Consider the following 20517-nt stretch of genomic DNA (forward strand, 5'->3'; position numbering starts at 1 on the left):
TATGTACCTTTATTGGGACCCTGCAACACTTAGTGCTGCCTGTATCAACAACCCAGAAACTACTCAGTGGACTATTTCATCAACATTTGTTAGAGCTCATTTTCTTTTGTTTTCTAAAATCCTCCTGTGGGGGCCAGTTTAACTTTCTTTCTGTAAGATTCTGAGTCATTGCTACTAAATACAACCATGGAAAGATTACCAAAAATAGAAGCCCTTTTGTGCGTCTGTGAAGGGAAGGGATTGGATCAGTTCATCATTAAGGGCTCCTTCTGTTTACTAATTATACCTTGATTGTGCCACAAAAAGAACATATGGTATGTAAATGAAATAATCATAGGGCATCCTTGGCCTCCATTGTTTCAGAATAAGATGATTGGATTAGAAGACCTGTAATGTTTCTTTCTATCTTGAGGTTCTGCGATACGGACTCTCAGACCTTTGGCATGTGTTCATTTATTCAGCAAACATTTGAATACTTGCTGTGTGCTGGGCACTGTAATGATGACTCTTGATGAAGAATAAAAGAGACATACTCCCTGTGCTTTAGAAGCTCATGGTGTAGTAAGGGAGACAGATACATACATGCATACATCAGTGCAAAGACCTGGTGTGTTTTACACCTCACTGTCTTCACTAGTGCCTGGCTTAGAATGTAGCCTGTGTGCAATATTTTTGGATGAATTGAGTCATTATTAGGGCAGTGAATGGTTAGCTCTTTTTACTCAAAACAAGTTGCCCAGAGGAATTAAGATCTTACCAGGTGCTCACGTGGAAGGATATTCGAGGCAGCTAGAAAAGCGTATGCCAAAGCACAGCGTGTCAGACAATAGGACTGGCTCGAGGGTATCACAGTAATTCTAAGGGTTTGGAATAGGTGAGGAGGCTTGAGGTTGTGTCTGATGATGAGCAAGGAGGTAGAATGCGTGTGTACTAATAAGATGTTGAAATAGAGTTGTCAGGTATACGTAACTCCAAAGACCGAATCTCATCGTAGGAGTCCAATATAATGTTTTAATATAAAAATAGGTAATTATAACAATTCGTACATTTACAGATATCACTGAGCCACTATCTCATAATATAATGATTAAGAATTTGGGCTTTGGAGTCAGAAAGATCCAGAGAAATTCCCACTTAGCTGTGTGACCTTGAGCAAGTTACTTAATTTCTCTGAATCACAGATTTCTCATCAGTAAAATGGGATTAATAACATCTGTGTTAGGGAGAAACTATAATAAGGGTTAAATGACCTAATTAATATATGTACATCACTTAGCACAATAATTGACAAGTAATAAGTATTCCATAAATACTAGCTTATCTTCATAGTGGGATTTTAAACAAATGATTACTGTGATCTAAGCACACATAACAAAAATTCAGAATTCCATTCCATTTTTTCCTAAACAGTTGCATTCTGAATTGGGGAAACTATAAGGAAATTGGAGGGGCTAGAAACTAGAGTCTGTGGTAGAGACAGTTGCTCTTATGGAAGATAATGAGAATTATGTTAAATTTTGTTCTTGAAATTTTCAGATTTTGTCTTTTTTTTTTTTTTTTTTTTTGCTTTGTTTTGTTTTTCTGCTTTTTGGAGTTCTGATGCATTTTTACTCTTGAAAAAAGAAACCCACGGTGTGATAGTGTAAACCAGAGGGTAGAATATGGTACTTATGACTGAGAAGGCTGTTTATTAGTTCTGAATCTGTTGTTCATTGAGTGTAATTCTTGCACATGTTTTTTTCTTTTTCTTTCTTTTTTTTTTTTTTTTTTTGAGATGGAGTCTTGCTCTGTGCCTGGAGTGCAGTGACACAATCTCGGCTCACTGCAACCTCTGCCTCCCAGGTTCAAGCGATTCTCCTGCCTCAGCCTCCTAAGTAGCTGGGACTACAGGCACGCACCGTCACGCCCAGCTAATTTTCATATTTTAAGTAGAGACAGGGTTTCACCATGTTGGCCAAGATGGTCTCGATCTCCTGACCTTGTGATCTGCCTGCCTCGGCCTCCCAAAGTGCTGGTTAGGTGTGCTTGATCTCCTTCATGCACCCTGATAATTGAATGGAGAGAATACTAATTGTATATCCCAAATACCTCCAGTATTTTGGAGGCTAGGTGAGAAGGGATGTAAACAGGGGTTTTAGAAAACTCAATGATTATTCTCATTTAGTAGTAGAATAACATTCCAGCCCCTACACCTTGTTTTATTACCATCAGTTGCACCCTGCTTCTACTGAGTTTTGAATCCCTTTTCCCTGTTCCTTTCTGACCACAGATAACCACCTGCCTCAAAGATAATCTGCTCAAAAGACTTCCATTTCATTCTCCACCCCAAGAAGCTTTAGAAATTTTCTTCCTTCTCCCAGAATGTCCTGTGATGCATATTTCCAACAACTGGGAGAGCCTTGTGGTTCCATTTGCAAAGGTTGTTTGTAAAATGAGTGACCAGTCTTCACTGGTTCTGGGTAAGTTTGATCATTTGAAGATACTTTACCTGTCTTCTCAGTGGAAAGACATGTCTAGTAAAGTTATGGCAAAACTAAGATACTTAGAAATGTATTCATTTTTTTTTTAGTTCGTATTGTTAGCATACTCTAAAGGTACTATAACAATTACCATGGTCATCTAAAATAGATTATTCTAATACTTTTTTAGATTCCTTGGATACACACATGGCTTTGTCATGATTTCCTTAGTTTCCAACTTTTCACTATGAAAAATTTCACAGAGAAGTTGAAAGAATAGTATGGTATACCATATGCAATAAATGGTACACCTTGCTGGAGTGCAGTGGTACAGTCATAGCTCGCTGTAATCTTAAACCCTTGGGCTCAAGCGATGAGGATGCTAAGTTCTAAACTTGTAATAGTAATTGTATTTATTCACTGAAAAGTTTATTACAATTGTGCTTTTGTAATTATGGTATTAGAGTCAGCAATAATAAGTATGTTGTCATTTGTGTTTTCTGTTTATGTACAGATTACATTTTATTTTTACTGAACTATTTGAAAAGAAGTTGAAGACATGAGATTTCACTCATAATATTTCACCATTCATCTAAGAACATGGAATCTGGCCGGGCACGGTGGCTCATGCCTGTAATCTCAGCACTTTGGGAGGCTGAGGCAGGCAGATCACCTGAGGTCAGGAGTTCAAGACTAGCCTGGCCAACATGACAAAACCCTGACTCTACTAAAAATACAAAAATTAGCCGGGCTTGGTGGTGCATGCCTGTAATCCCAGCTACTCGGGAGGCTGAGGCAGGAGAATCGCTTGACCTGAGAGGCAGAGGTTGCATTGAGCCAAGATCACACCATTGCACTCCAGCCTGGGCGACAGAGTGAGACTCCGTCCCCCAAAAAAAAGAACATGGAATCCTGTATTACCCTGGCATCATTATCATATCTAAGAAAATTAATCATAATTTTATAATATTATCCAATATCTAGGTCATTCAAATTTCTTTTCCTAAAAAAAGTAAAAAGTATTTATAGCTTTTTTTTTTTTTTTTTTAAGAATCTCGTTTGAGGCCAGCCTGGCCAACATGGTGAAACTTCATCTCTACTAAAAATATAATCAGTCAATAGATAGATAGATAGATAGTGAAACCCCATCTCTACTAAAAATACAATCAATCAAAAGAAAGGAAGGGAGGGGAGGGGAGGGGAGAGGAGGAAGGGGGAGGGGAGGGAAGGGGAAGGGAAGGGGGAGGGGAGGGGGAGGGGATGGAGAGGGGAGGGAAGGGGAAGGGAGGGGGAGGGGGGAGAGAGAAGGGGAGGGGAAGGGAAGGGGAAGGTGAAGGGAAGGGAACTGAAAGGAAAGGGGAGGGGAAGGGGAAGGTGAAGGGAAGGGAACGGAAAGGGAGGGGGAGGGGAAGGTGAAGGGAAGGGAACGGAAAGGAAGGGGGAGGGGAAGGAGAAGGTGAAGGGAAGGGAAGGGAAAGGAAGGGGGAGGGGGAGGGGAAGGGGAAGTGGGGGAGGGGAAGGAGAAGGTGAAGGGAAGGGAACAGAAAGGAAGGGGGAGGGGAAGGGGAAGTGGGGGAGGGGAGGGGATGGGAAGGGAAGGGAACAGAAAGGAAGGGGGAGGGGAAGGGGAAGTGGGGGAGGGGAGGGGATGGGAAGGGAAGGAGGAGGGAGGGAGGGAGGGAAGGAAGGAATGAAGGAGGAAGGAAGGATGAATCCTGGTCAGTTGTCTTGTAGACTGTCCCACATCCAGATAGTCTGACTGTTTCCTATCCCTGTATTTCCAGTACACCGCAAGTAAGTTCTAGGGGCATGAATAGAGTTTAATGGGATTTTTGACATACATAGCATATTCAGCTCAAGGAAATCCATTCTTTATGTTTTATTAAATCTGGATAACATGATAAGTGATGAAAAGCTACTTTAAAATGGTTTTTGTTTTTTAAAATGCTGAAATATGTTTTCTCTAAGAGTTAAACACCTCAGACTGGAAGCACAAAAAGAAAGTTGTGCAATCACGAACAAATTTTAATTTAATTTTTAACACATTATACTATTTCATCTGCACAAAGAATGTGATTAATTTTGCTCATATTTTTTCACAAATTAATTACATCAAGTTTGTAGTTGTATTAACTGTACAGGAACTTTTCCAGGATGTTAAATTATTAGTAGTATTTTTTAATAGAGACAGGACCTCACTGTCACCTAGCTGGAGTACAGTGGTACAATTGTAGCTCACTGTAATCTTTGAACTCCTGGGCTTAAGCAACCAGAAAGTTAAATTCTAAACTTGTAATAGTAATTGTATTTATTCAGTGAAAAATTTATTACAAGTGTGCTTTTGTAATTATAATATATACTAAAATATTTTGTCATGTGTATCAAAAAATTTTGGCTACTTTTTACCTTCAACAATCTAAGTAAAATTACGTGATAATTATATTTACCTTCCTTGTGAAGGTCAAATATGCAGAGATAGATAATAAAATAGTGGTTACTAGTGGATGGGGGTGGAAAGGAAATGTGGAGATGTAGGTCAAAGGACACAAAGAAGCAGATGTGTAGGATCAAGAAGTTTAGAGATCTACTAGATAAGACAACAGGAGGACTGTAGTTAATAACATATCGTATTAGGGATTTTATTGTTGTTAAATAAGTAGATGTTAGCTGTCCTTGCTATAAAAAAATATTTTTTTTTTGAGATGGGGTCTTACTCTGTCACCCAGGTTGGAGTGCTCTGGCACAATCTCAGCTCACTGCAGCCTCCACCTCCCAGTCTCAAGCGGTTCTCCCACCTCAGCCTCCCGAGTAGCTGGGACCACAGACGTGCCACCACGCCCTGCTAATTTTTTGTAGTTCTGGTAGAGACCGAGTTTCTCTATGTTGCCCAGGCTAGCCTGGAACTGCTGAGCTCAGACAATCCACCTGCCTCAGCCTCCCAAAGTGCTGGGATTGTAGGTGTGAGCCACCATGCCTGGCCTACCAAAAAAATGTTAATTTGCCTCACTATAGTAACAATTTTACTATTTATATGTATCCCATTACATTTTGTAGACCTCAAATATACCCAATAAGCTGGTGAGGTGGCTCATGCCTACAATCCCAGCACTTTGGGAGGCAAAGGTGGGCGGATCACCTGAGGTCAGGAGTTCAAGACCAGCCTGGCCAACATGGTGAAACCTTGTCTCTATAAAAATACAAGAATTAGCCGGGCATGGTGGTAGGCGCCTGTAATTCCAGCCACTCAGGAGGGTGAGGCAGGAGAATTGCTTGAACCTGGGAGGCAAAGGATGTAGTGAGCTGAGATCGTGCCACTGCACTCCAGCCTGGGCAACAGGGTGAGACTCTGTCTCAAAAAAAAAAAAAAAAAAAAAGCACAATAAAACTCATTTTTTAAAAAATTTGCTTTCCTTGTGTTCCTCAGAAGAGTATTGGGCAACTCTGCAAGAATCCACTTTCAGCAAACTGGTCCAGATGTTTAAAACAGCCGTCATATGCCAGTTGGATTACTGGGATGAAAGTGCTGAGGAGAATGGTAATGTTCAAGCTCTCCTAGAAATGTTGAAGAAGCTGCACAGGGTAAGAGTTCCTTTAGAAACCTCTGTGTTTTTATCTAGCCGTAAAAATTCCCTTCCTTTCAGCTGGCTTGAATCTTTAAGTAGACTCGTGTGAGACATATGAAGTTTATATTGCTATTTTTTTAATTTTTTAAAAATTACATCATACAAAGGAATATATATATAATACCTATTTAGAATTCAAGGAAAAATAATAAAATAAACATTAGTGTCCTTACCACCCATGTTAAAAAAATAAAACATTTCCAGTACTTTAGAAATACCTGTGTGCTGGGCCAGGCGCGTTGGCTCACGCCTGTCATCCTAGCACTTTGGGAGGCCAAGGCGGGCGGATCACGAGGTCAGGAGATCGAGACAATCATGACTAACATGGTGAAACCCCGTCTCTATTAAAAATACAGAAGATTAGCTGGGCGTGGTGGCGGGCGCCTATAGTCCCAGCTACTCGGGAGGCTGAGGCAGGAGAATGGCGTGAACCCGGGAGGTGGAGCTTGCAGTGAGCAGAGATCGCGCCATTGCACTCCAGCCTGGGCGACAGAGCGAGACTCCGTCTCAAAAAAAAAAAAAAAAAAAAAAGAAATAACCTGTGTGCTTTAGAAATACCGTGTACCCCTCATGGGTTGCAACCCCTCCATCTCCCAGAGGTAGTCATGATCTTGGATTTCGGGATAATCATTCCCTTGCTCTTACTATTTTAGAACTATATGTATGTATTTCTAGACACTATGGTGTTTAATTTTGCTATTTTCAAAATTTATGTGAATGGAATACTGCTTCTTACACTCAATGTTTTATAGATTCATCCAGATTAATGCTTATGGCTGTATTTCATTCATTTTCACTCTGCAGTATAGTTCATTGTATGAATATACCATACTTTGCTTATCCATTCCAATATTGACAGATATATATGCTGTTTGCAATTCTTGTGTGGTTTTTTTTTTGTCTTGTTGGGAGTTCCTCTATGAGAAAACATGCTGCTATAAACATTTTTGTTCATATCTCTTGGTTTTCTTGTATCAAGGATTGGTTCTGGGTTTCATACCTAATTCTAGAATTGATAAGCTACGGATATGTGTGTGTTGTTCTTTACTGGTAGTGACAAACTTCTAAAGCAGTTGGACCAATTTAAATTCTCTCCAGATGATGAGAATTCCCGTTGCTCCATGTCTGACTTTAACATTTTGAAAATATTTTTGATAGGAAATGATACCAAATTATGGTTTTAATTGTATTTCCCTGGTTCAAATGCACTAGAGCATATTTTCATGTTTGTAATTGCAATATTTGTTTCCCCTTCTGTGAAATGCCTGTCCTTGACTTTTGTTCATTTAAATGATGTTTGACTTTTTCTTACTGATTATAGAATTCTTTTATTTTGGACACTACTCTTTTGTCAATGATATGTGTTGCAAATACTGTATCCTAGTCTTTTGCTTTATGGTATTTTTTGACAAACTCACATTCTTAATTTTATTGTAGATAAATTTGTCAATCCATTTCTTTTTACTCCTTGTGTCTTGTTTTAAACTTCTTTTCTCCCGTAAAGGGTTTTGATTTGTTCGAGACAGGTTCTCCCTCTGTCATCCAGGCTGGAGTGCAGTGGCGCAGTCTCGGCTCACTGCAACCTCTGCCTCCCAGGCTTCTGTGATCCTCCCACTTCAGCCTCCAAAGTAGCTTGGACTACATGTGCAAGCCACCAAACCTTGCTAATTTTTATATTTTTTGTAGAGATGGGGTTTCGCCATGTAGCCCAGGCTGGTCTCGAACTCCTGAGCTCAAATGATTGACCCACCTCAGTCTCCCAAAGTCCTGGTTTTAAAGGTATGAGCCACTGTGCCAGGCCAATATTTGACTTTTTCTTAGTGCTTACAAGAATTCTTTCTATTTTGGATACTACTCCTTTGTCAATGATATGTGTTGCAAATATTTTATCCCAGTTATAGCTTGTCTTTTGCTTTTATGGTGTTTTTTGACAAACTCACATTCTTAATTTTAATGTAGATAAATTTGTCTGTCCGTTTCTTTATATAATTTTACTCCTTGTGTCTTGTTTTAAACTTTTTTTCTCCCATAAAGGTTTTAAATTATTACCCTAAATCAGGAGTCGGCAGCTTTTTTCTGGAAAGGACCAGATAGTAAATATTTTAGGCTTTATGAGGCATGTGGTTTCTGTCACAACTGCAGCTATTCAGTTGTTCAGGAGTAGCATGAAAGCAGCCACAGGCAATACAAAAATGAATGGTCGTGGCTATGTTCCAATAAGACTATAAAAATAACAGAGGGCTAGATTAGGTCTGCAAAACTGCCCTAGATAGTATTCTAAGAGGACAATAGCCAAGGCCAGAGGAAGAGTACAAATGGAGGCCTAAAAAGGTTAAAAATCTATCTAACAAACTGTTAAAATAAAATATACTGTCCTCCTCTTTTGACAAATAAATCTTCATAATGACAGGGAGGGCCAGGTTTGAATTTAGAAATCTCAGTCTTCTTAAAATTCTACATTGAAAAATGGTGGCTTGCTGGGTGTGGTGGCTCATGCCTGTAATCCCAGCACTTTGCTCGGAGGCTGAGGCGGGCAGATCACAAGGTTAGGAGTTCAAGACCAGCCTGACCAACATAGTGAAACCCCGTCTCTACTAAAAATACAAAAGTTAGCTGGGTGTGATGGCGTATGCCTGTAATCCCAGCTGCTTGGGAGGCTGAGGCAGGAGAGTCGCTTGAATCCAGGAGGCAGAGGTTGTAGTGAGCCAAGATTGCGTCACTGCACTCCAGCCTGGGTGACAGAGCAAGACTCCATCTCAAAAAAAAAAAAAAAAAAAGGGAAAAGAAAAGAAAAGAGAAGTAGTAGCTTAAATGCAGCCCTCTGCTCTTCTTTTCCTCCCTTGATTTTGTCCCCACACCAGAAGGGGTGTCACATGCCCGTATGTGGACACCTCAGCCCATATGTCTGAATTCCATCCCATCTCCCACCACAGACCCTCCGTAGCCAACCCTGAGACTGGAGGATCTCAGTTGTGACATAGTTCACTCTCTAGAGACCAAGCACGGGGAGAGGCCTGTGCCAGAAGCAGGCTTGGAACCATTTGAACATGGAATCCCAGATCCTTGGTATATGCAGCCCAATCTAGAAGGGGATGTGTGGGCTGAAAATAGACAGGTCCCCCTGGCCCTGCAGACCCCTTATTCTGGGGGAAGAGGCTTGGCTGGAGGAGAGCCACTGCAAGAACCATGGTCCTAGGGCTGTATTCCCAAGTACCTGGGATTACAGGCGTGCACCACCATGCCTGGCTAATTTTTGTATTTTTTGTAGAGACGAGGTTTCACCATGTTGGCCGGGCTGGTCTTGAACTCCTGGCCTAAAGTGATCTGCCTGGCTCTGCCTCCCAAAGTGCTGGGATTACAGGTGTGAGCCACTGCACCTGGCCTGAATAGTGATTCTTATATTCAGCAAATTTGCCAAATTCTCATGTTATATCTAGTATTTACTTATAGATTCGTTTGAATTATTTATGTTTTCTTTTTCCAGTCCATATACGTTTTATTATTTTCCTTTGTCTTGCTCTAGGTAGGGCTTCTAATATGATGTTAAATAGAAGTGGGGGAACAGTGGATACTTATTTGTGATTTTAAAGGAAATTTTTTTTCATGGACTATTCTTAGTTTCCAAAGGAAATGCTTTTAGTATCATTTACTTATAGGGGTTTGTTGTTGTTGTTGTTGTTTTGAGTTGGAGTCTCACTCTGCCCAGGCTGGAGTGCAGTGGTGCAATCATGGCTCACTGCAGCCTTGAACTCCTGGGCTCAAGTGATTCTCCTACCTCAGCCTCCTGAGTAGCTGGGACTATAGGCATACACCACCATGCCCAGCTAATTGTTTCATTTTTGGAGAGACAGGGCCTAACTATGTTGCTCAGGCTGGTCTTGAGCTCCTGGCCTCAAGTGATTCTCCACCTGGGCCTTGGTCTCCCGAAGTGCAAGGATTACCCGGGTAAGCCACCACACCGGCTCTATAGGCTTTTTTTTTTTTTTTTTCCTGAGACAGAGTCTCATCCTGTTGCTCAGGCTGGAGTGCAGTGGCACGATCTTGGCTTACTGCAGCCTCTGCCTCCTGGGTTCAAGCTATCATCGTGCCTCAGCTTCCTGAGTAGCCAGGAATATAGGCACATGCCACCCCACTCGGCTAATTTTTGAGTTTTTTGTAGAGATGGGGTTTCACCACATTGCCCAGGCTGGTCTCCCAACTCCTGACCTCAAGTGATTTTCCCACCTTGGCCTCCCAAAGTGCTGGGATTACAGGCATGAGCCACTGCGCCTGGCCTTCTATTAGGTTTTTGAAAATAACCTTTGTAGGTTAAGGATATTTCCCTCCTTTTAGAAATTGTTCCACATTTTAAATCTAAATGAATATTGACTCTCTTTTTTGAAATTCCAGTTATTGACATGTTAGACTTTTTCAGTCTATTTGGCATGTCCCTTAAGCTTTCTGTCATATTTTCCGTCTCATTGTCTCTCTGTACCCCATTCTGGATGGTATTTCTTCAGCCCTATCTTCCAGTTCATGAATTCTCTTTTCAGATATTTTGGTTGCTATTAATACTACCTTTTAAGTTTTTATTTCAAGTAGTAATGTTTTTCATTTCTAGATACTCGAATTTGTTCTTTAAATTTAGTTTCTTGCTCATTATTTATAATTTCTTCATTCTTTTCACATTTTCCTTTTATTTATCTGAATATATATGCCTTATAACTCAGGTATCTGAAGTCTTTGCAGGTCAGTTTCTGCTGAATCTTCCTCCTGATGTCTTTATGCTCATGTATTTTGTGATTTGTGTATGTGTGAGAGCTGTCTGTTTTCCTTGGAACTTTATCTTTTGGAATTACTTGAGGGCTGGGTTTCTTCGCAGAGAATTTTCTTCTGCCAGGCTCCTAGAGATACCACCAGTTTGATAGTACTTTACATTTTTGGCTTGAAGCTTTTTAGAATTTGGTGGCAAAGTTGAAGGAGAGCTCTTTTGTAATTACAGATCCTATAGGGGATAATTTTTCCCCAACTCAGCACCATTTGAACTTGGAACAGTTTGCCTTGTGGTCCTGGGGTCAAGGTGGAGGTGGAGTGATTGATATGGCAGTGGAGGAAAGAGCTTATTCATTTCTAGTTCATCCTTACCTGATGGTTTAACCCTTTTGGGTCTCAGACTTGTGGGGATAACTTCTCCTATGGACTCCCTAATTTGAACAGTCTAGGCTTTGCCTCCTTTCCCCAAAGCCCCAACCATTGAAAATTGAAGTTTACATTCACCAGGTTGGGCAGATGCTCTCAAGGCAAATGCCACTTTCATTTAGTTTTTGACCTGATTATTCCATATCTACCTAAAAAATCAGTAACACCTTTAAACATGTTTGTTACAGCTTTTCCTGTATTTCTAGGTGTTTTCGGTGGATCAGGGTACCTAATATATCATACTGCTGAAGAAAAAAATCTGCCATACTATTGAAAAACAATGGCTATTTTCAACAATTTTTAAAGGTTTTTTTTTTACAAAAGGGAAAGGTTAATGAAAAATAATTTGTGTTTTGAAAAAATGAGAAATTTATTGAAGAGCTCTGGGAAGGTATAGTCTAACAAGCTTTTGCCACCTACAAGGAGAATCACAAGAAATATTGAAGCAGCAACAAAAGAAATCTTCAGGGGATCCCGCTTTGTCCTTTGACCGTAATAGATAATATCAGAATATTTTATATTTGTCAGGCTCCCCACCTCAGCAGGAGGCCACCAGGAACCATGAAGATGAAGTACCCACTTTTTCTGTGACTCTGGAGATCTTAAGGCTAATAATGATAAATGTAAGGCCAAGATCATCAGATCCAGAGGGCCATAGTTACAGGGTGAAACAGTCTCACCAGACTTTGGGTAGTAGTACTGGGAGGCCTGGAATATTTGAGGTCTGGACGAGAGTCAATAAGAACATTCTAGACACATGGTTTCAGTGCATATAGCCAAGATGAGTTTTTAGAAGACCACCTGAGAGTAATTTATTTCAGGATAACGCCCATCCAAGTCAAATACTAACAGTCACTAATGTCTGAAGTGTCTAGTGTCATTATTATTCATTGTCTTCACGACATGCCAGGGTGTTCATGTGTCTGTCATAATAACCCTGATCATATCATATGGGATGGAGGGTTGGAAAATTTCCTCTCGGTAGGGGAATGTTCCACAAATGCCTCAGCAGAGTGAATGTCTATAAGTGGTATATTATTAAGTCCTAAAGACTAAGACATGAAGAACTGGACCCCAGAGTACTTTGGGATATTGCATTGTTTTTTTTTTCTTTCTATTGAAAGTTCTTTAAAATTTTCTTATGAATTAAAAATAACTAGAGGTTTATCATTACATCATCAATCTCTACTCTTAAATCTTAGATATTCTTTATGTTCATGAAAATTTGGGGCTCTGGCAGTGGAGGAATTGGATAGAATTTTATTCTGGTCATTATAAGAGTGTTTCATTTATAATTTAATCTGATAATCTAATTAACAGCTATTAAGCAAAATTGTCTTTAAATATAAAACTTTTTCACAAGTCATATTTTATTTAAGGTAAACCAGGTGAAATGTCAACTACCTGAAAGTATTTTCCAAGTAGACGAACTCTTGCACCGTCTCAATTTTTTTGTAGAAGTATGCAGAAGGTACTTGTGGAAAATGACTGTGGTAGGTATAGCATGTTTAAAGGGGGAAATTGATAATCAGTGAGTTAATACAGGCATTTCTTGTCCTCTGCAAAATTGCACAATAGAAATAGCAGGACTTGTGGGAAACGTTAAGACTCCTCAAAATCTATGCAATTTTGCAGTTAGAGTTCCAGCAGAAAAGTGATTGACACCTTGGGAGATGACTATGGGAGTATGAAAAATGCACAAAAAGGAAAGGGTAGAAATCTGTCTATACTGTAATTAGAGAAGGACTAGTGGAGCTCTGATACCCTTAAAGTGGTCATACAAGGCAGTGAGACTCATCAGGAGCCAAGAGCCAAGACCCTGTGGGTAGAGTGTCTTGGGTGTAAGCACTCCTTTTTTATTTTCTGAAAATACAGTTGAAGGGCTCCTGCTGCCAAGGTAGCAGTTGACCCGAAGTGTTTCTTCCTTTCTCTGAAGGTTATAATTCTCCTTCTAGCACATCAAGTCTTGTCCAGCAAAATTCATGTATGAGCTAACCAGCTACCCATGTTATATCATTCTCCGTTTATCAAATGCAACTGAGCTTATTCACATGGTAGAAACTCAGGTTTCAGCAGAACAGACTCTTTGGGAAAGCATCCAAAGTTTATAATTAATTGCTAAATTAAATGGGCACTAAACATTCTCTTTATATACCTTTCATTGATACATATAAAACACATTTTCTACTACTGGTACTATGGACCAGTAATTTGGATTGCTTTTGTTGGAAGTACTGAGACCTTAAACCATCAGGGATGTAAGGCTATGAGGTAAAGTGTAAGGTTTCTCTGTCCTTTAACTTATCAGAATTATTGTCATTTCCATTTTTAGGACACTTCAGAAAATGTACAATGCTGTGTCATATTCAGTCACTTTCCATTTATCTTTAATAATTTGTCGAAAATTAAACTACTACATACAGACACACTTTTAAAAATAGAGGTATGTATGCCTATTTGTCTTCATTAGCATAAATCACATGCTAAGCGCCTTCTTAATCATGCAGTATTTTGGGGGTGATAAGAGAACCACCTACAAGTGAAACCAATGGTTGTGGCATTCAAGGAGCTTATACTCTAATGAAGACGGCAAGGCAGACTGTCATAATTTGAATCATCTTCACCTTAAGGCAAATTAGGGCCTTGGTAGCAAGGGATGGAGCTTGGACAACTGGCCTAGTTGTCGGGTTTTTACCTGAAGTTGGCAGTGGCAGCCTGTAGTCTTCTGAATAGTACTCAAAGAGGTATAACAAACTTGGGCTTGATTAGGTATAACAGACTTGGGCTTGACTAGCACCTATGTAAGGAGGCACAATCTAATGAAAAGATACGGTAGCAGGAATAGAAGTGGCTGAGGATTCCTGAAATTAGGAGCCCAATAAATGGCTACTACTCTGTGATGGTGCCATAAAAGAGGTTTGTACAGATTCCTCCCTTTTCTATGTACGGTACTGTTACTAGCTGAGGTGGTTATGTTTGTAGATGTATCCAGCAAAGTGGATGGATATTTTATCAACCGTTAACAAAATATTTTACCACCAAAGTAGTAAAATTGGGCAATTGAAAATTCCCACGGAATTGTATCAGATAATCCCTGCCTCATTGCAATTTTATAATGATTAAATTTGTTAATATAGGTAAAGCATTTAAAACTGCCTCACACAAAGTACCCAAAGGGTTGGGTATTATTATCACTTTTACATATGCAGACATATGTTATATGTATGTATAATATTCAAATATATTATACATACTTAAAGCAGTTAGTTTCATATAATGCATTTACCATAATAAAAATGGGAAATTGATTTATGAGTTCTGAGTATGACTGTAATGAAATATTTAACAAAGAGAAATCAAAGAAAAAAAGATAAAAGAACTTTGTTTTGCTTCAGCTCTTATAACCTATTCTCTCCTGATTTTAAACAAGGTTCCAGAGATAATTTCGTAGAAGTAATATTTGACTACTCCTTTTTCTGCTAAAAGCATAGACTTTTTTTTTTTCTTTCTTTCTTTTTTTTTTTTTTTGAGAGAGAGTCTCCCTCTGTTGCCCAGACTGGAGTGCAGTGGCATGATCTTGGCTCACTGCAACCTCCACTTCTTGGGTTCAAGCGATTCTCCTGACTCAGCCTCCCGAGTAGCTGGGATTACAGGCACCCGCCGCCACACCCAGCTAATTTTTGTATTTTTAGCAGAGACAGGGTTTCACCATGTTGGCCAGGCTGGTCTCAAACTCCTGACCTCAAGTGATCCGCCCGCCTCAGCCTCCCAAAGTGCTGGGATTAACAGGCGTGAGCCACCGTGCCTGGCCCTGAACCATAGACTTTAATGACCTAAAATTGCTATTTGGTTTCAGAATGGACATTCTGTCTGTCTGTCTGTCTCTCCCACTCTCTCTCCCTGCTTGTCTCTCTTCAATTAACTTCTTAGGTAAATTCTCCCTTAAAATCTCTTGTCTTGGTTTTTTTTTTTCCTGGAGTAGGCTCTTTGGTGACATCTCTCATAACCTGGATTTTTTTTCCTGCAGCCTGTTTGCTTTCTAAACATCTGAAGTTCTCTTCGGAATGAGAGAGCATCATGTTGCAGTGCACTGTTTCAGTGGATACCAATACATCTCTTAGCCTGTTAATAAGTAGCTTTGGTATCTTAAGCATTAATAATTGTGTGTATAGGAGAAAGTGGTCCTTTAAAACCTGCAGTTGGTAACTTACTTGCTCATCCAGCTTGGCTCCACAAAGGCTTTGATTCTTCAGGTCCCTTGTTTCCTCTTCACTGAGACTAAATACTGATGTTATCATTTATCTTCAGTGGTGCATATAAGGTTCTTTTCATAAATGTGACCTGCACTTATAAGCAGAACCAGTTTATTCTGCTTTCCAAATTTTTACTTAGAGAGGGCCAATGGTAAAATGAAGTGTAATATTTCTGTTTCTGTTTTCCTAGGGTAAAAAACATAAAGCTTATCTTAGGTCGGCAGCAATTGAGGAAGAAGGAGAGTCTGAATTCGCTTTGAGGCCCACGTTTGATCTAACAGTCAGAAGGAATCACTTGATTGAGGATGTTTTGAATCAGTTAAGTCAATTTGAGAATGAAGACCTGAGGAAAGAGTTATGGGTAAGGTATAATTCTCACTTAATGTTTTTGCTGCCGAGAAAAGAAAAACATAAAAGAATGTAGCAAAGGGTTTCATAGAGAGGAAGTTATCTTCCTTTGCCACAGAGGTTGTTTATTTTAGGGTTCCTCTGATTCCCTAGTTGCCTTTGAGTTTTGGGTGATAGCTGTGGGCACTCACTCAGTATGTTTGGGCTAAGGAGCAGCAGGCAAAGTGGTTGTTCTCCCCACACCCTGCTCAGGTAGATAGTTCAGTGTTGGCCCTAAGAGGTCCAGTCCCTTCTGAGGTCTGGCCTAGCCTGGCTAGCACCACCCTTGAAGGGTTTCAGTGAGATGGTTAGCATAGAGGAGAATTAAGGGGTTGTTTTTGTTCTTATGCAATAACCTAAATTGGGACAGGCATGGTGACTCACACCTGTAATCCCGGCGCTTTGGGATGCTGAAGCAGGTGGATCACCTGAGGTCAGGAGTTCGAGACCAGCCTGGTCAACATGGTGAAACCCTGTCTCTACTAAAAATACAAAAATGAACCGTGTGTGGTGGTGGGCGCCTGTAATCCCAGCTACTCGGGAGGGTGAAACATGAGAATCACTTGAACCCAGGAAGCAGAGGTTGCAGTGAGCCGAGATCATGCCACTGCACTCTGGCCTGGGTGACGGAGCGAGACTCTGTCTCAAAAAAAACAAAAATAATAACCTAAATTGCTTTGTAGAAAAGAGAATTTTCTCTTTAAATCCTACAGTTATTTTGGGGTATAATTGTAGATTTGACCATGTTCGGAAGATCTTTAACTGATTTTTTGTTTAATTACCATATAATTTGTCTTATTAGTAAATATTTGATACTGAATCATAATGACCAGTAGATCTTTTGAGTGCTGTCCTTGTGGCAAGAACTGTTTTAAGTGCCTTATACCTAATTTTTTAACCCTTTCAACAACATTATGTGGCAGATTCTGTTTTTCCCCTCATTTTACAGATGGGGAAACTGAGGTACAGAACTATTAGGTAACTTATCCAAGAGTAACCCAACTGATAAGCATCAGAGGATTTGGGCCTGGCCATTAAGCACTAGACTTTCTGCTTAATGAAGACGGATAAAGATTGGCCTGATAATATTTAGTAAATGGAGTATTTTTGATTGGGGACCCTAGTTTATCACTTCTCCTACTCAGATTAAAGAAAGATTGACTTTACTAAGTCTCAAGATACCGATTTAAAAGCATATTGCACCCAGACACAGTGGCTCATGCCTGTAATCCTAGCACTTTAGGAGACCGAGGTGGGCAGATCACCTGAGGTCAGGAGTTCGAAACCAACCTGACCAGCATGGTGAAACCCCATCTCTACTAAAAATACAAAAATTAGTTGGGTGTGGTGGCGGGCGCCTGTAATCCCAGCTGCTTGGGAGGCTGAGGCAATGAGAATCGCTTGAACCCAGGAGGTGGAGGTTGCAGTGAGCCAAGATTACCCCACTGCACTCTAGCCTGGGCGACAGAGCAAGATTCTGTCTCAAGGAAAAAAATATATATATTGCAGTTAGAGTTGGCATTTCCGTGTATTTTTGCACACAGATAATTGTATAACTCTAATGGACTCGTTATGTGATTCTATGCTTTGCCAGTCCGTCCACTCGATTATTTGAGTTCCACTTTTATATATTGTTCATTCAGTTTTTAAATTCAGGTAACACTCAGCATTTACCATTTGCAGGCTCTGTGTGAGGCATTTTACATGTATGACCCCTGTAATCTTTCTGATAATCTTGTGGGAAAACTGAGGTTTTATGAGGTCGGGCAGCTTGTCCTTAGTAAGAAGAGGGGGAAGGGTTTGACACCTGGTCTTGCTACAAAGATTTTTAATATTTCACTATTTCACCAAGAGGAATGGAAGAGGCAGCATCTAAATAAATAAACTGGTAAGAGGAGATTTCTGGGGATGCTAGTATAACATCTGGGTAGAAATGTTGAACAGGCCGTTGGAAGTGACTGTCAATCAGGAGAGAAAATGCACTGAATCTGAAGGTTAAATACGTATGGGTGGTAAACAAAGTTTAAGGAGAAAATGAGCATCCAGGGAAAGAACAGAGAGAAAGGACAGAAGTGTTAGGATAGAACTGTCTGCAATTCTGTTTCTAGAAATTAAGCCAGCAGGAAAAAGGAGAGAGAAATAAAACCGTGAAGAGTGCTTCATAGGAGAAAGCAAGGGAGAAGATTGTGTCAAGAAAAAGGACATGATCAGAAGTGGAAAATGAGTTAACGAAATCAAGGAGATGAGATATGAGAAAAAGTCCTTGGAGCTTGGGGATTTACAGTTCTTGTTCTTCTTGGAGAGACCCATTTAAGTGGAGAAGTGGGTTTGGAAGTTGGCGTATATCTCTGAAGTTTGGCAAGAGTAGAAGGAGCCCGTGTTTGTATTGGAGACAATGTGTTGGGATTTTTTTTTTCCTTTTAAGGTTAAGGGGGACCTTAACATGTTTGTGAATGGAAGTGAAGGATTCCAGGAAAAGGCAGGAATGGAGGGGTAACTGAAGGAGCAAAGACGGGTTATGATAGCATCCTCTTGGGAGGGATTGGTGTCAGCAGTAGGGGTGCAGCCTCCTCAGGGAGCAAACAGCCACTTCAGCAAACACCTTATGTGTGCTCTGGTTTTTTGAATATCCTGATTTTTATTATTTATTTATTTATTTTTGAGACAGAGTCTCACTCTGTTGCCCAGGCTGGAGAGCAGTGGTGCGACCTTGGCTCATGGCAACCTTCATCTCCCGGGTTCAAGTGAGTCTCCTGCCTCAGCCTCCTGAGTAGCTGGGATTACAGGTATGCATCACCACACCCAGCTAATTTTTGTATTTTTAGTAGAGACGGGGTTTCACCATGTTGGCCAGACTGGTCACGAACTCCTGACCTCACATGATCCGCCCACCTTGGCCTCCCAAAGTGCTGGCATTACAGGTGTGAGCCACCACACCCGGCCAATTTTTATGATTTCTTTCTGTTTATTTTTATTATACTTGGATCTGGTGACTATAATAGTGATGCCAGTTGAGGTCAATTTAGGTAAAACTTTTACCTAAAGTGGTAAAAACTTTAGGCTCTGGGGTTTGACTGATAAAGGATTAAATTTAGGCTGTAGGCCGGGTGTGGTGGCTCATGGCTGTAATCTCAGCGCTTTGGGAGGCTGAGGTGGGTGGATCACTTGAGGTCAGGAGTTCAAGAGCAGCCTGGCCAACACAGTGAAACCCCGTCTCTACTTAAAATACAAAAAAATTAGCCAGGCGTGGTGGTGCATATCTGTAATCCCAGCTACTCTGGGGGCTGAGGCAGGAGAATCGCTTAAGCCCAGGAGGCGGAGGTTGCAGTGAGCCGAGATCAGACCACTGCACTCCAGCCTAGACAACAGAGTGAGACTCCATCTCAAAAAACAAAACAAAACAAAAAAACTAGGCTGCACCACCTGACTATTGTATAAACTTAGAAAAGTTATTTAAATTCTCAAGGCCTCATTATCTCATAGAATTAATGTAGAGATTAAATATGATAATATAAGTAGGATACTTACCTCAGTGCCTTCCAAATACTTGGGTCCACAATTAATGTTAGCTATTTACTATTATTAAATGAGACTTCATATATAGCAATATAGAGCCCTGGAAGTGATGTATTATTTGCTCTGTTTCCTCAGGTTTCATTTAGTGGAGAAATTGGGTATGACCTCGGAGGAGTCAAGAAAGAGTTCTTCTACTGTCTGTTTGCAGAGATGATCCAGCCGGAATATGGGATGTTCATGTATCCTGAAGGGGCTTCCTGCATGTGGTTTCCTGTCAAGGTAAGTTCCCTCTTCTTTGCTTAAGGTATTTTGCGACAGAAAAAGTACACCATATACCATAGAAAATTAGTTTGTCTAGACTATTTCATGTTAGAAGAGGAGTATTGATGTAATTATGGAGATAATGTATAATTCTAATAAGGTGATTATTTTCTTTAAAATGGAGTTTCCTTTTCCTGGGTTCCCATGTCTGTTCACATCGAACTCAAGCAATATATTTTTTGATCATTTATATAATGCATGGATTAAAAAGGAACCCTCTCTTTTTTAGGTACTCATTCTTTGTGTCAGTTCTGTTTTCCTAATGAATTTGAAGACAAAGGCTGTGGAAAGAAATTGTGAAAACGAGTTTATAAGGATTACTGAACCTAATGTATTTTTATTGCTGGTATGCTTTTAGGAACCAAAACTGTGGCAGGGATTTATTTGGTTTTTTATTTGTTTGTTTGTTTTGTTTTGCTTTATTTTTGAGACAGAATCTCACTCTGTCACCCAGGCTGGAGTGCAGTGCCATGATCTTAACTCACTGCAACCTCCGCCTCCCAGGCTCAAGCCATTCTCCCGCCTCAGCCTGGCGGGATTACAATAACTGGGATTACAGGCTCCCGCCAACACACCTGGGTAGTTTTTGTATTTTTTGTAGAGATGGGGTTTCACCAGTTTGGCCAGGCTGGTCTCAAACTCCTGACCTCAGGTTATCTGTCCACCTTGACCTCCCAAAGTTCTGGGATTACAAGCGTGAGAGTGGCAGGGATTTAAATTGACTTAATGACCAAATATTAGGTTGGTGCAAAAGTAATTGCAGGTTTTGCCTTTACTTTT

General features: G+C 40.3%; 1 protein-coding gene across 3 annotated transcripts in view; it reads left to right on the top strand.

The window, feature by feature from the left end:
* The window catches only part of HERC5 (HECT and RLD domain containing E3 ubiquitin protein ligase 5), a 49459-nt gene that overhangs the window by 16770 nt on the left and 12172 nt on the right, over positions 1-20517 (top strand). The window contains exons 12-17 of one of the 3 annotated variants that reach the window (XM_024356171.2): positions 2270-2459; positions 5884-6038; positions 12640-12753; positions 13593-13703; positions 15704-15874; positions 19552-19695. In XM_024356171.2, the coding sequence (XP_024211939.1) occupies positions 2270-2459; positions 5884-6038; positions 12640-12753; positions 13593-13703; positions 15704-15874; positions 19552-19695 (885 nt within the window). The remainder of the gene's footprint in view (positions 1-2269; positions 2460-5883; positions 6039-12639; positions 12754-13592; positions 13704-15703; positions 15875-19551; positions 19696-20517) is intronic. The other 2 variants (XM_054683185.2, XM_024356173.3) reach the window with 2 other exon arrangements.

This window comes from Pan troglodytes, chromosome 3, assembly GCF_028858775.2.
Source record: "Pan troglodytes isolate AG18354 chromosome 3, NHGRI_mPanTro3-v2.0_pri, whole genome shotgun sequence".
In the NCBI taxonomy this organism is placed as follows: domain Eukaryota; kingdom Metazoa; phylum Chordata; class Mammalia; order Primates; family Hominidae; genus Pan; species Pan troglodytes.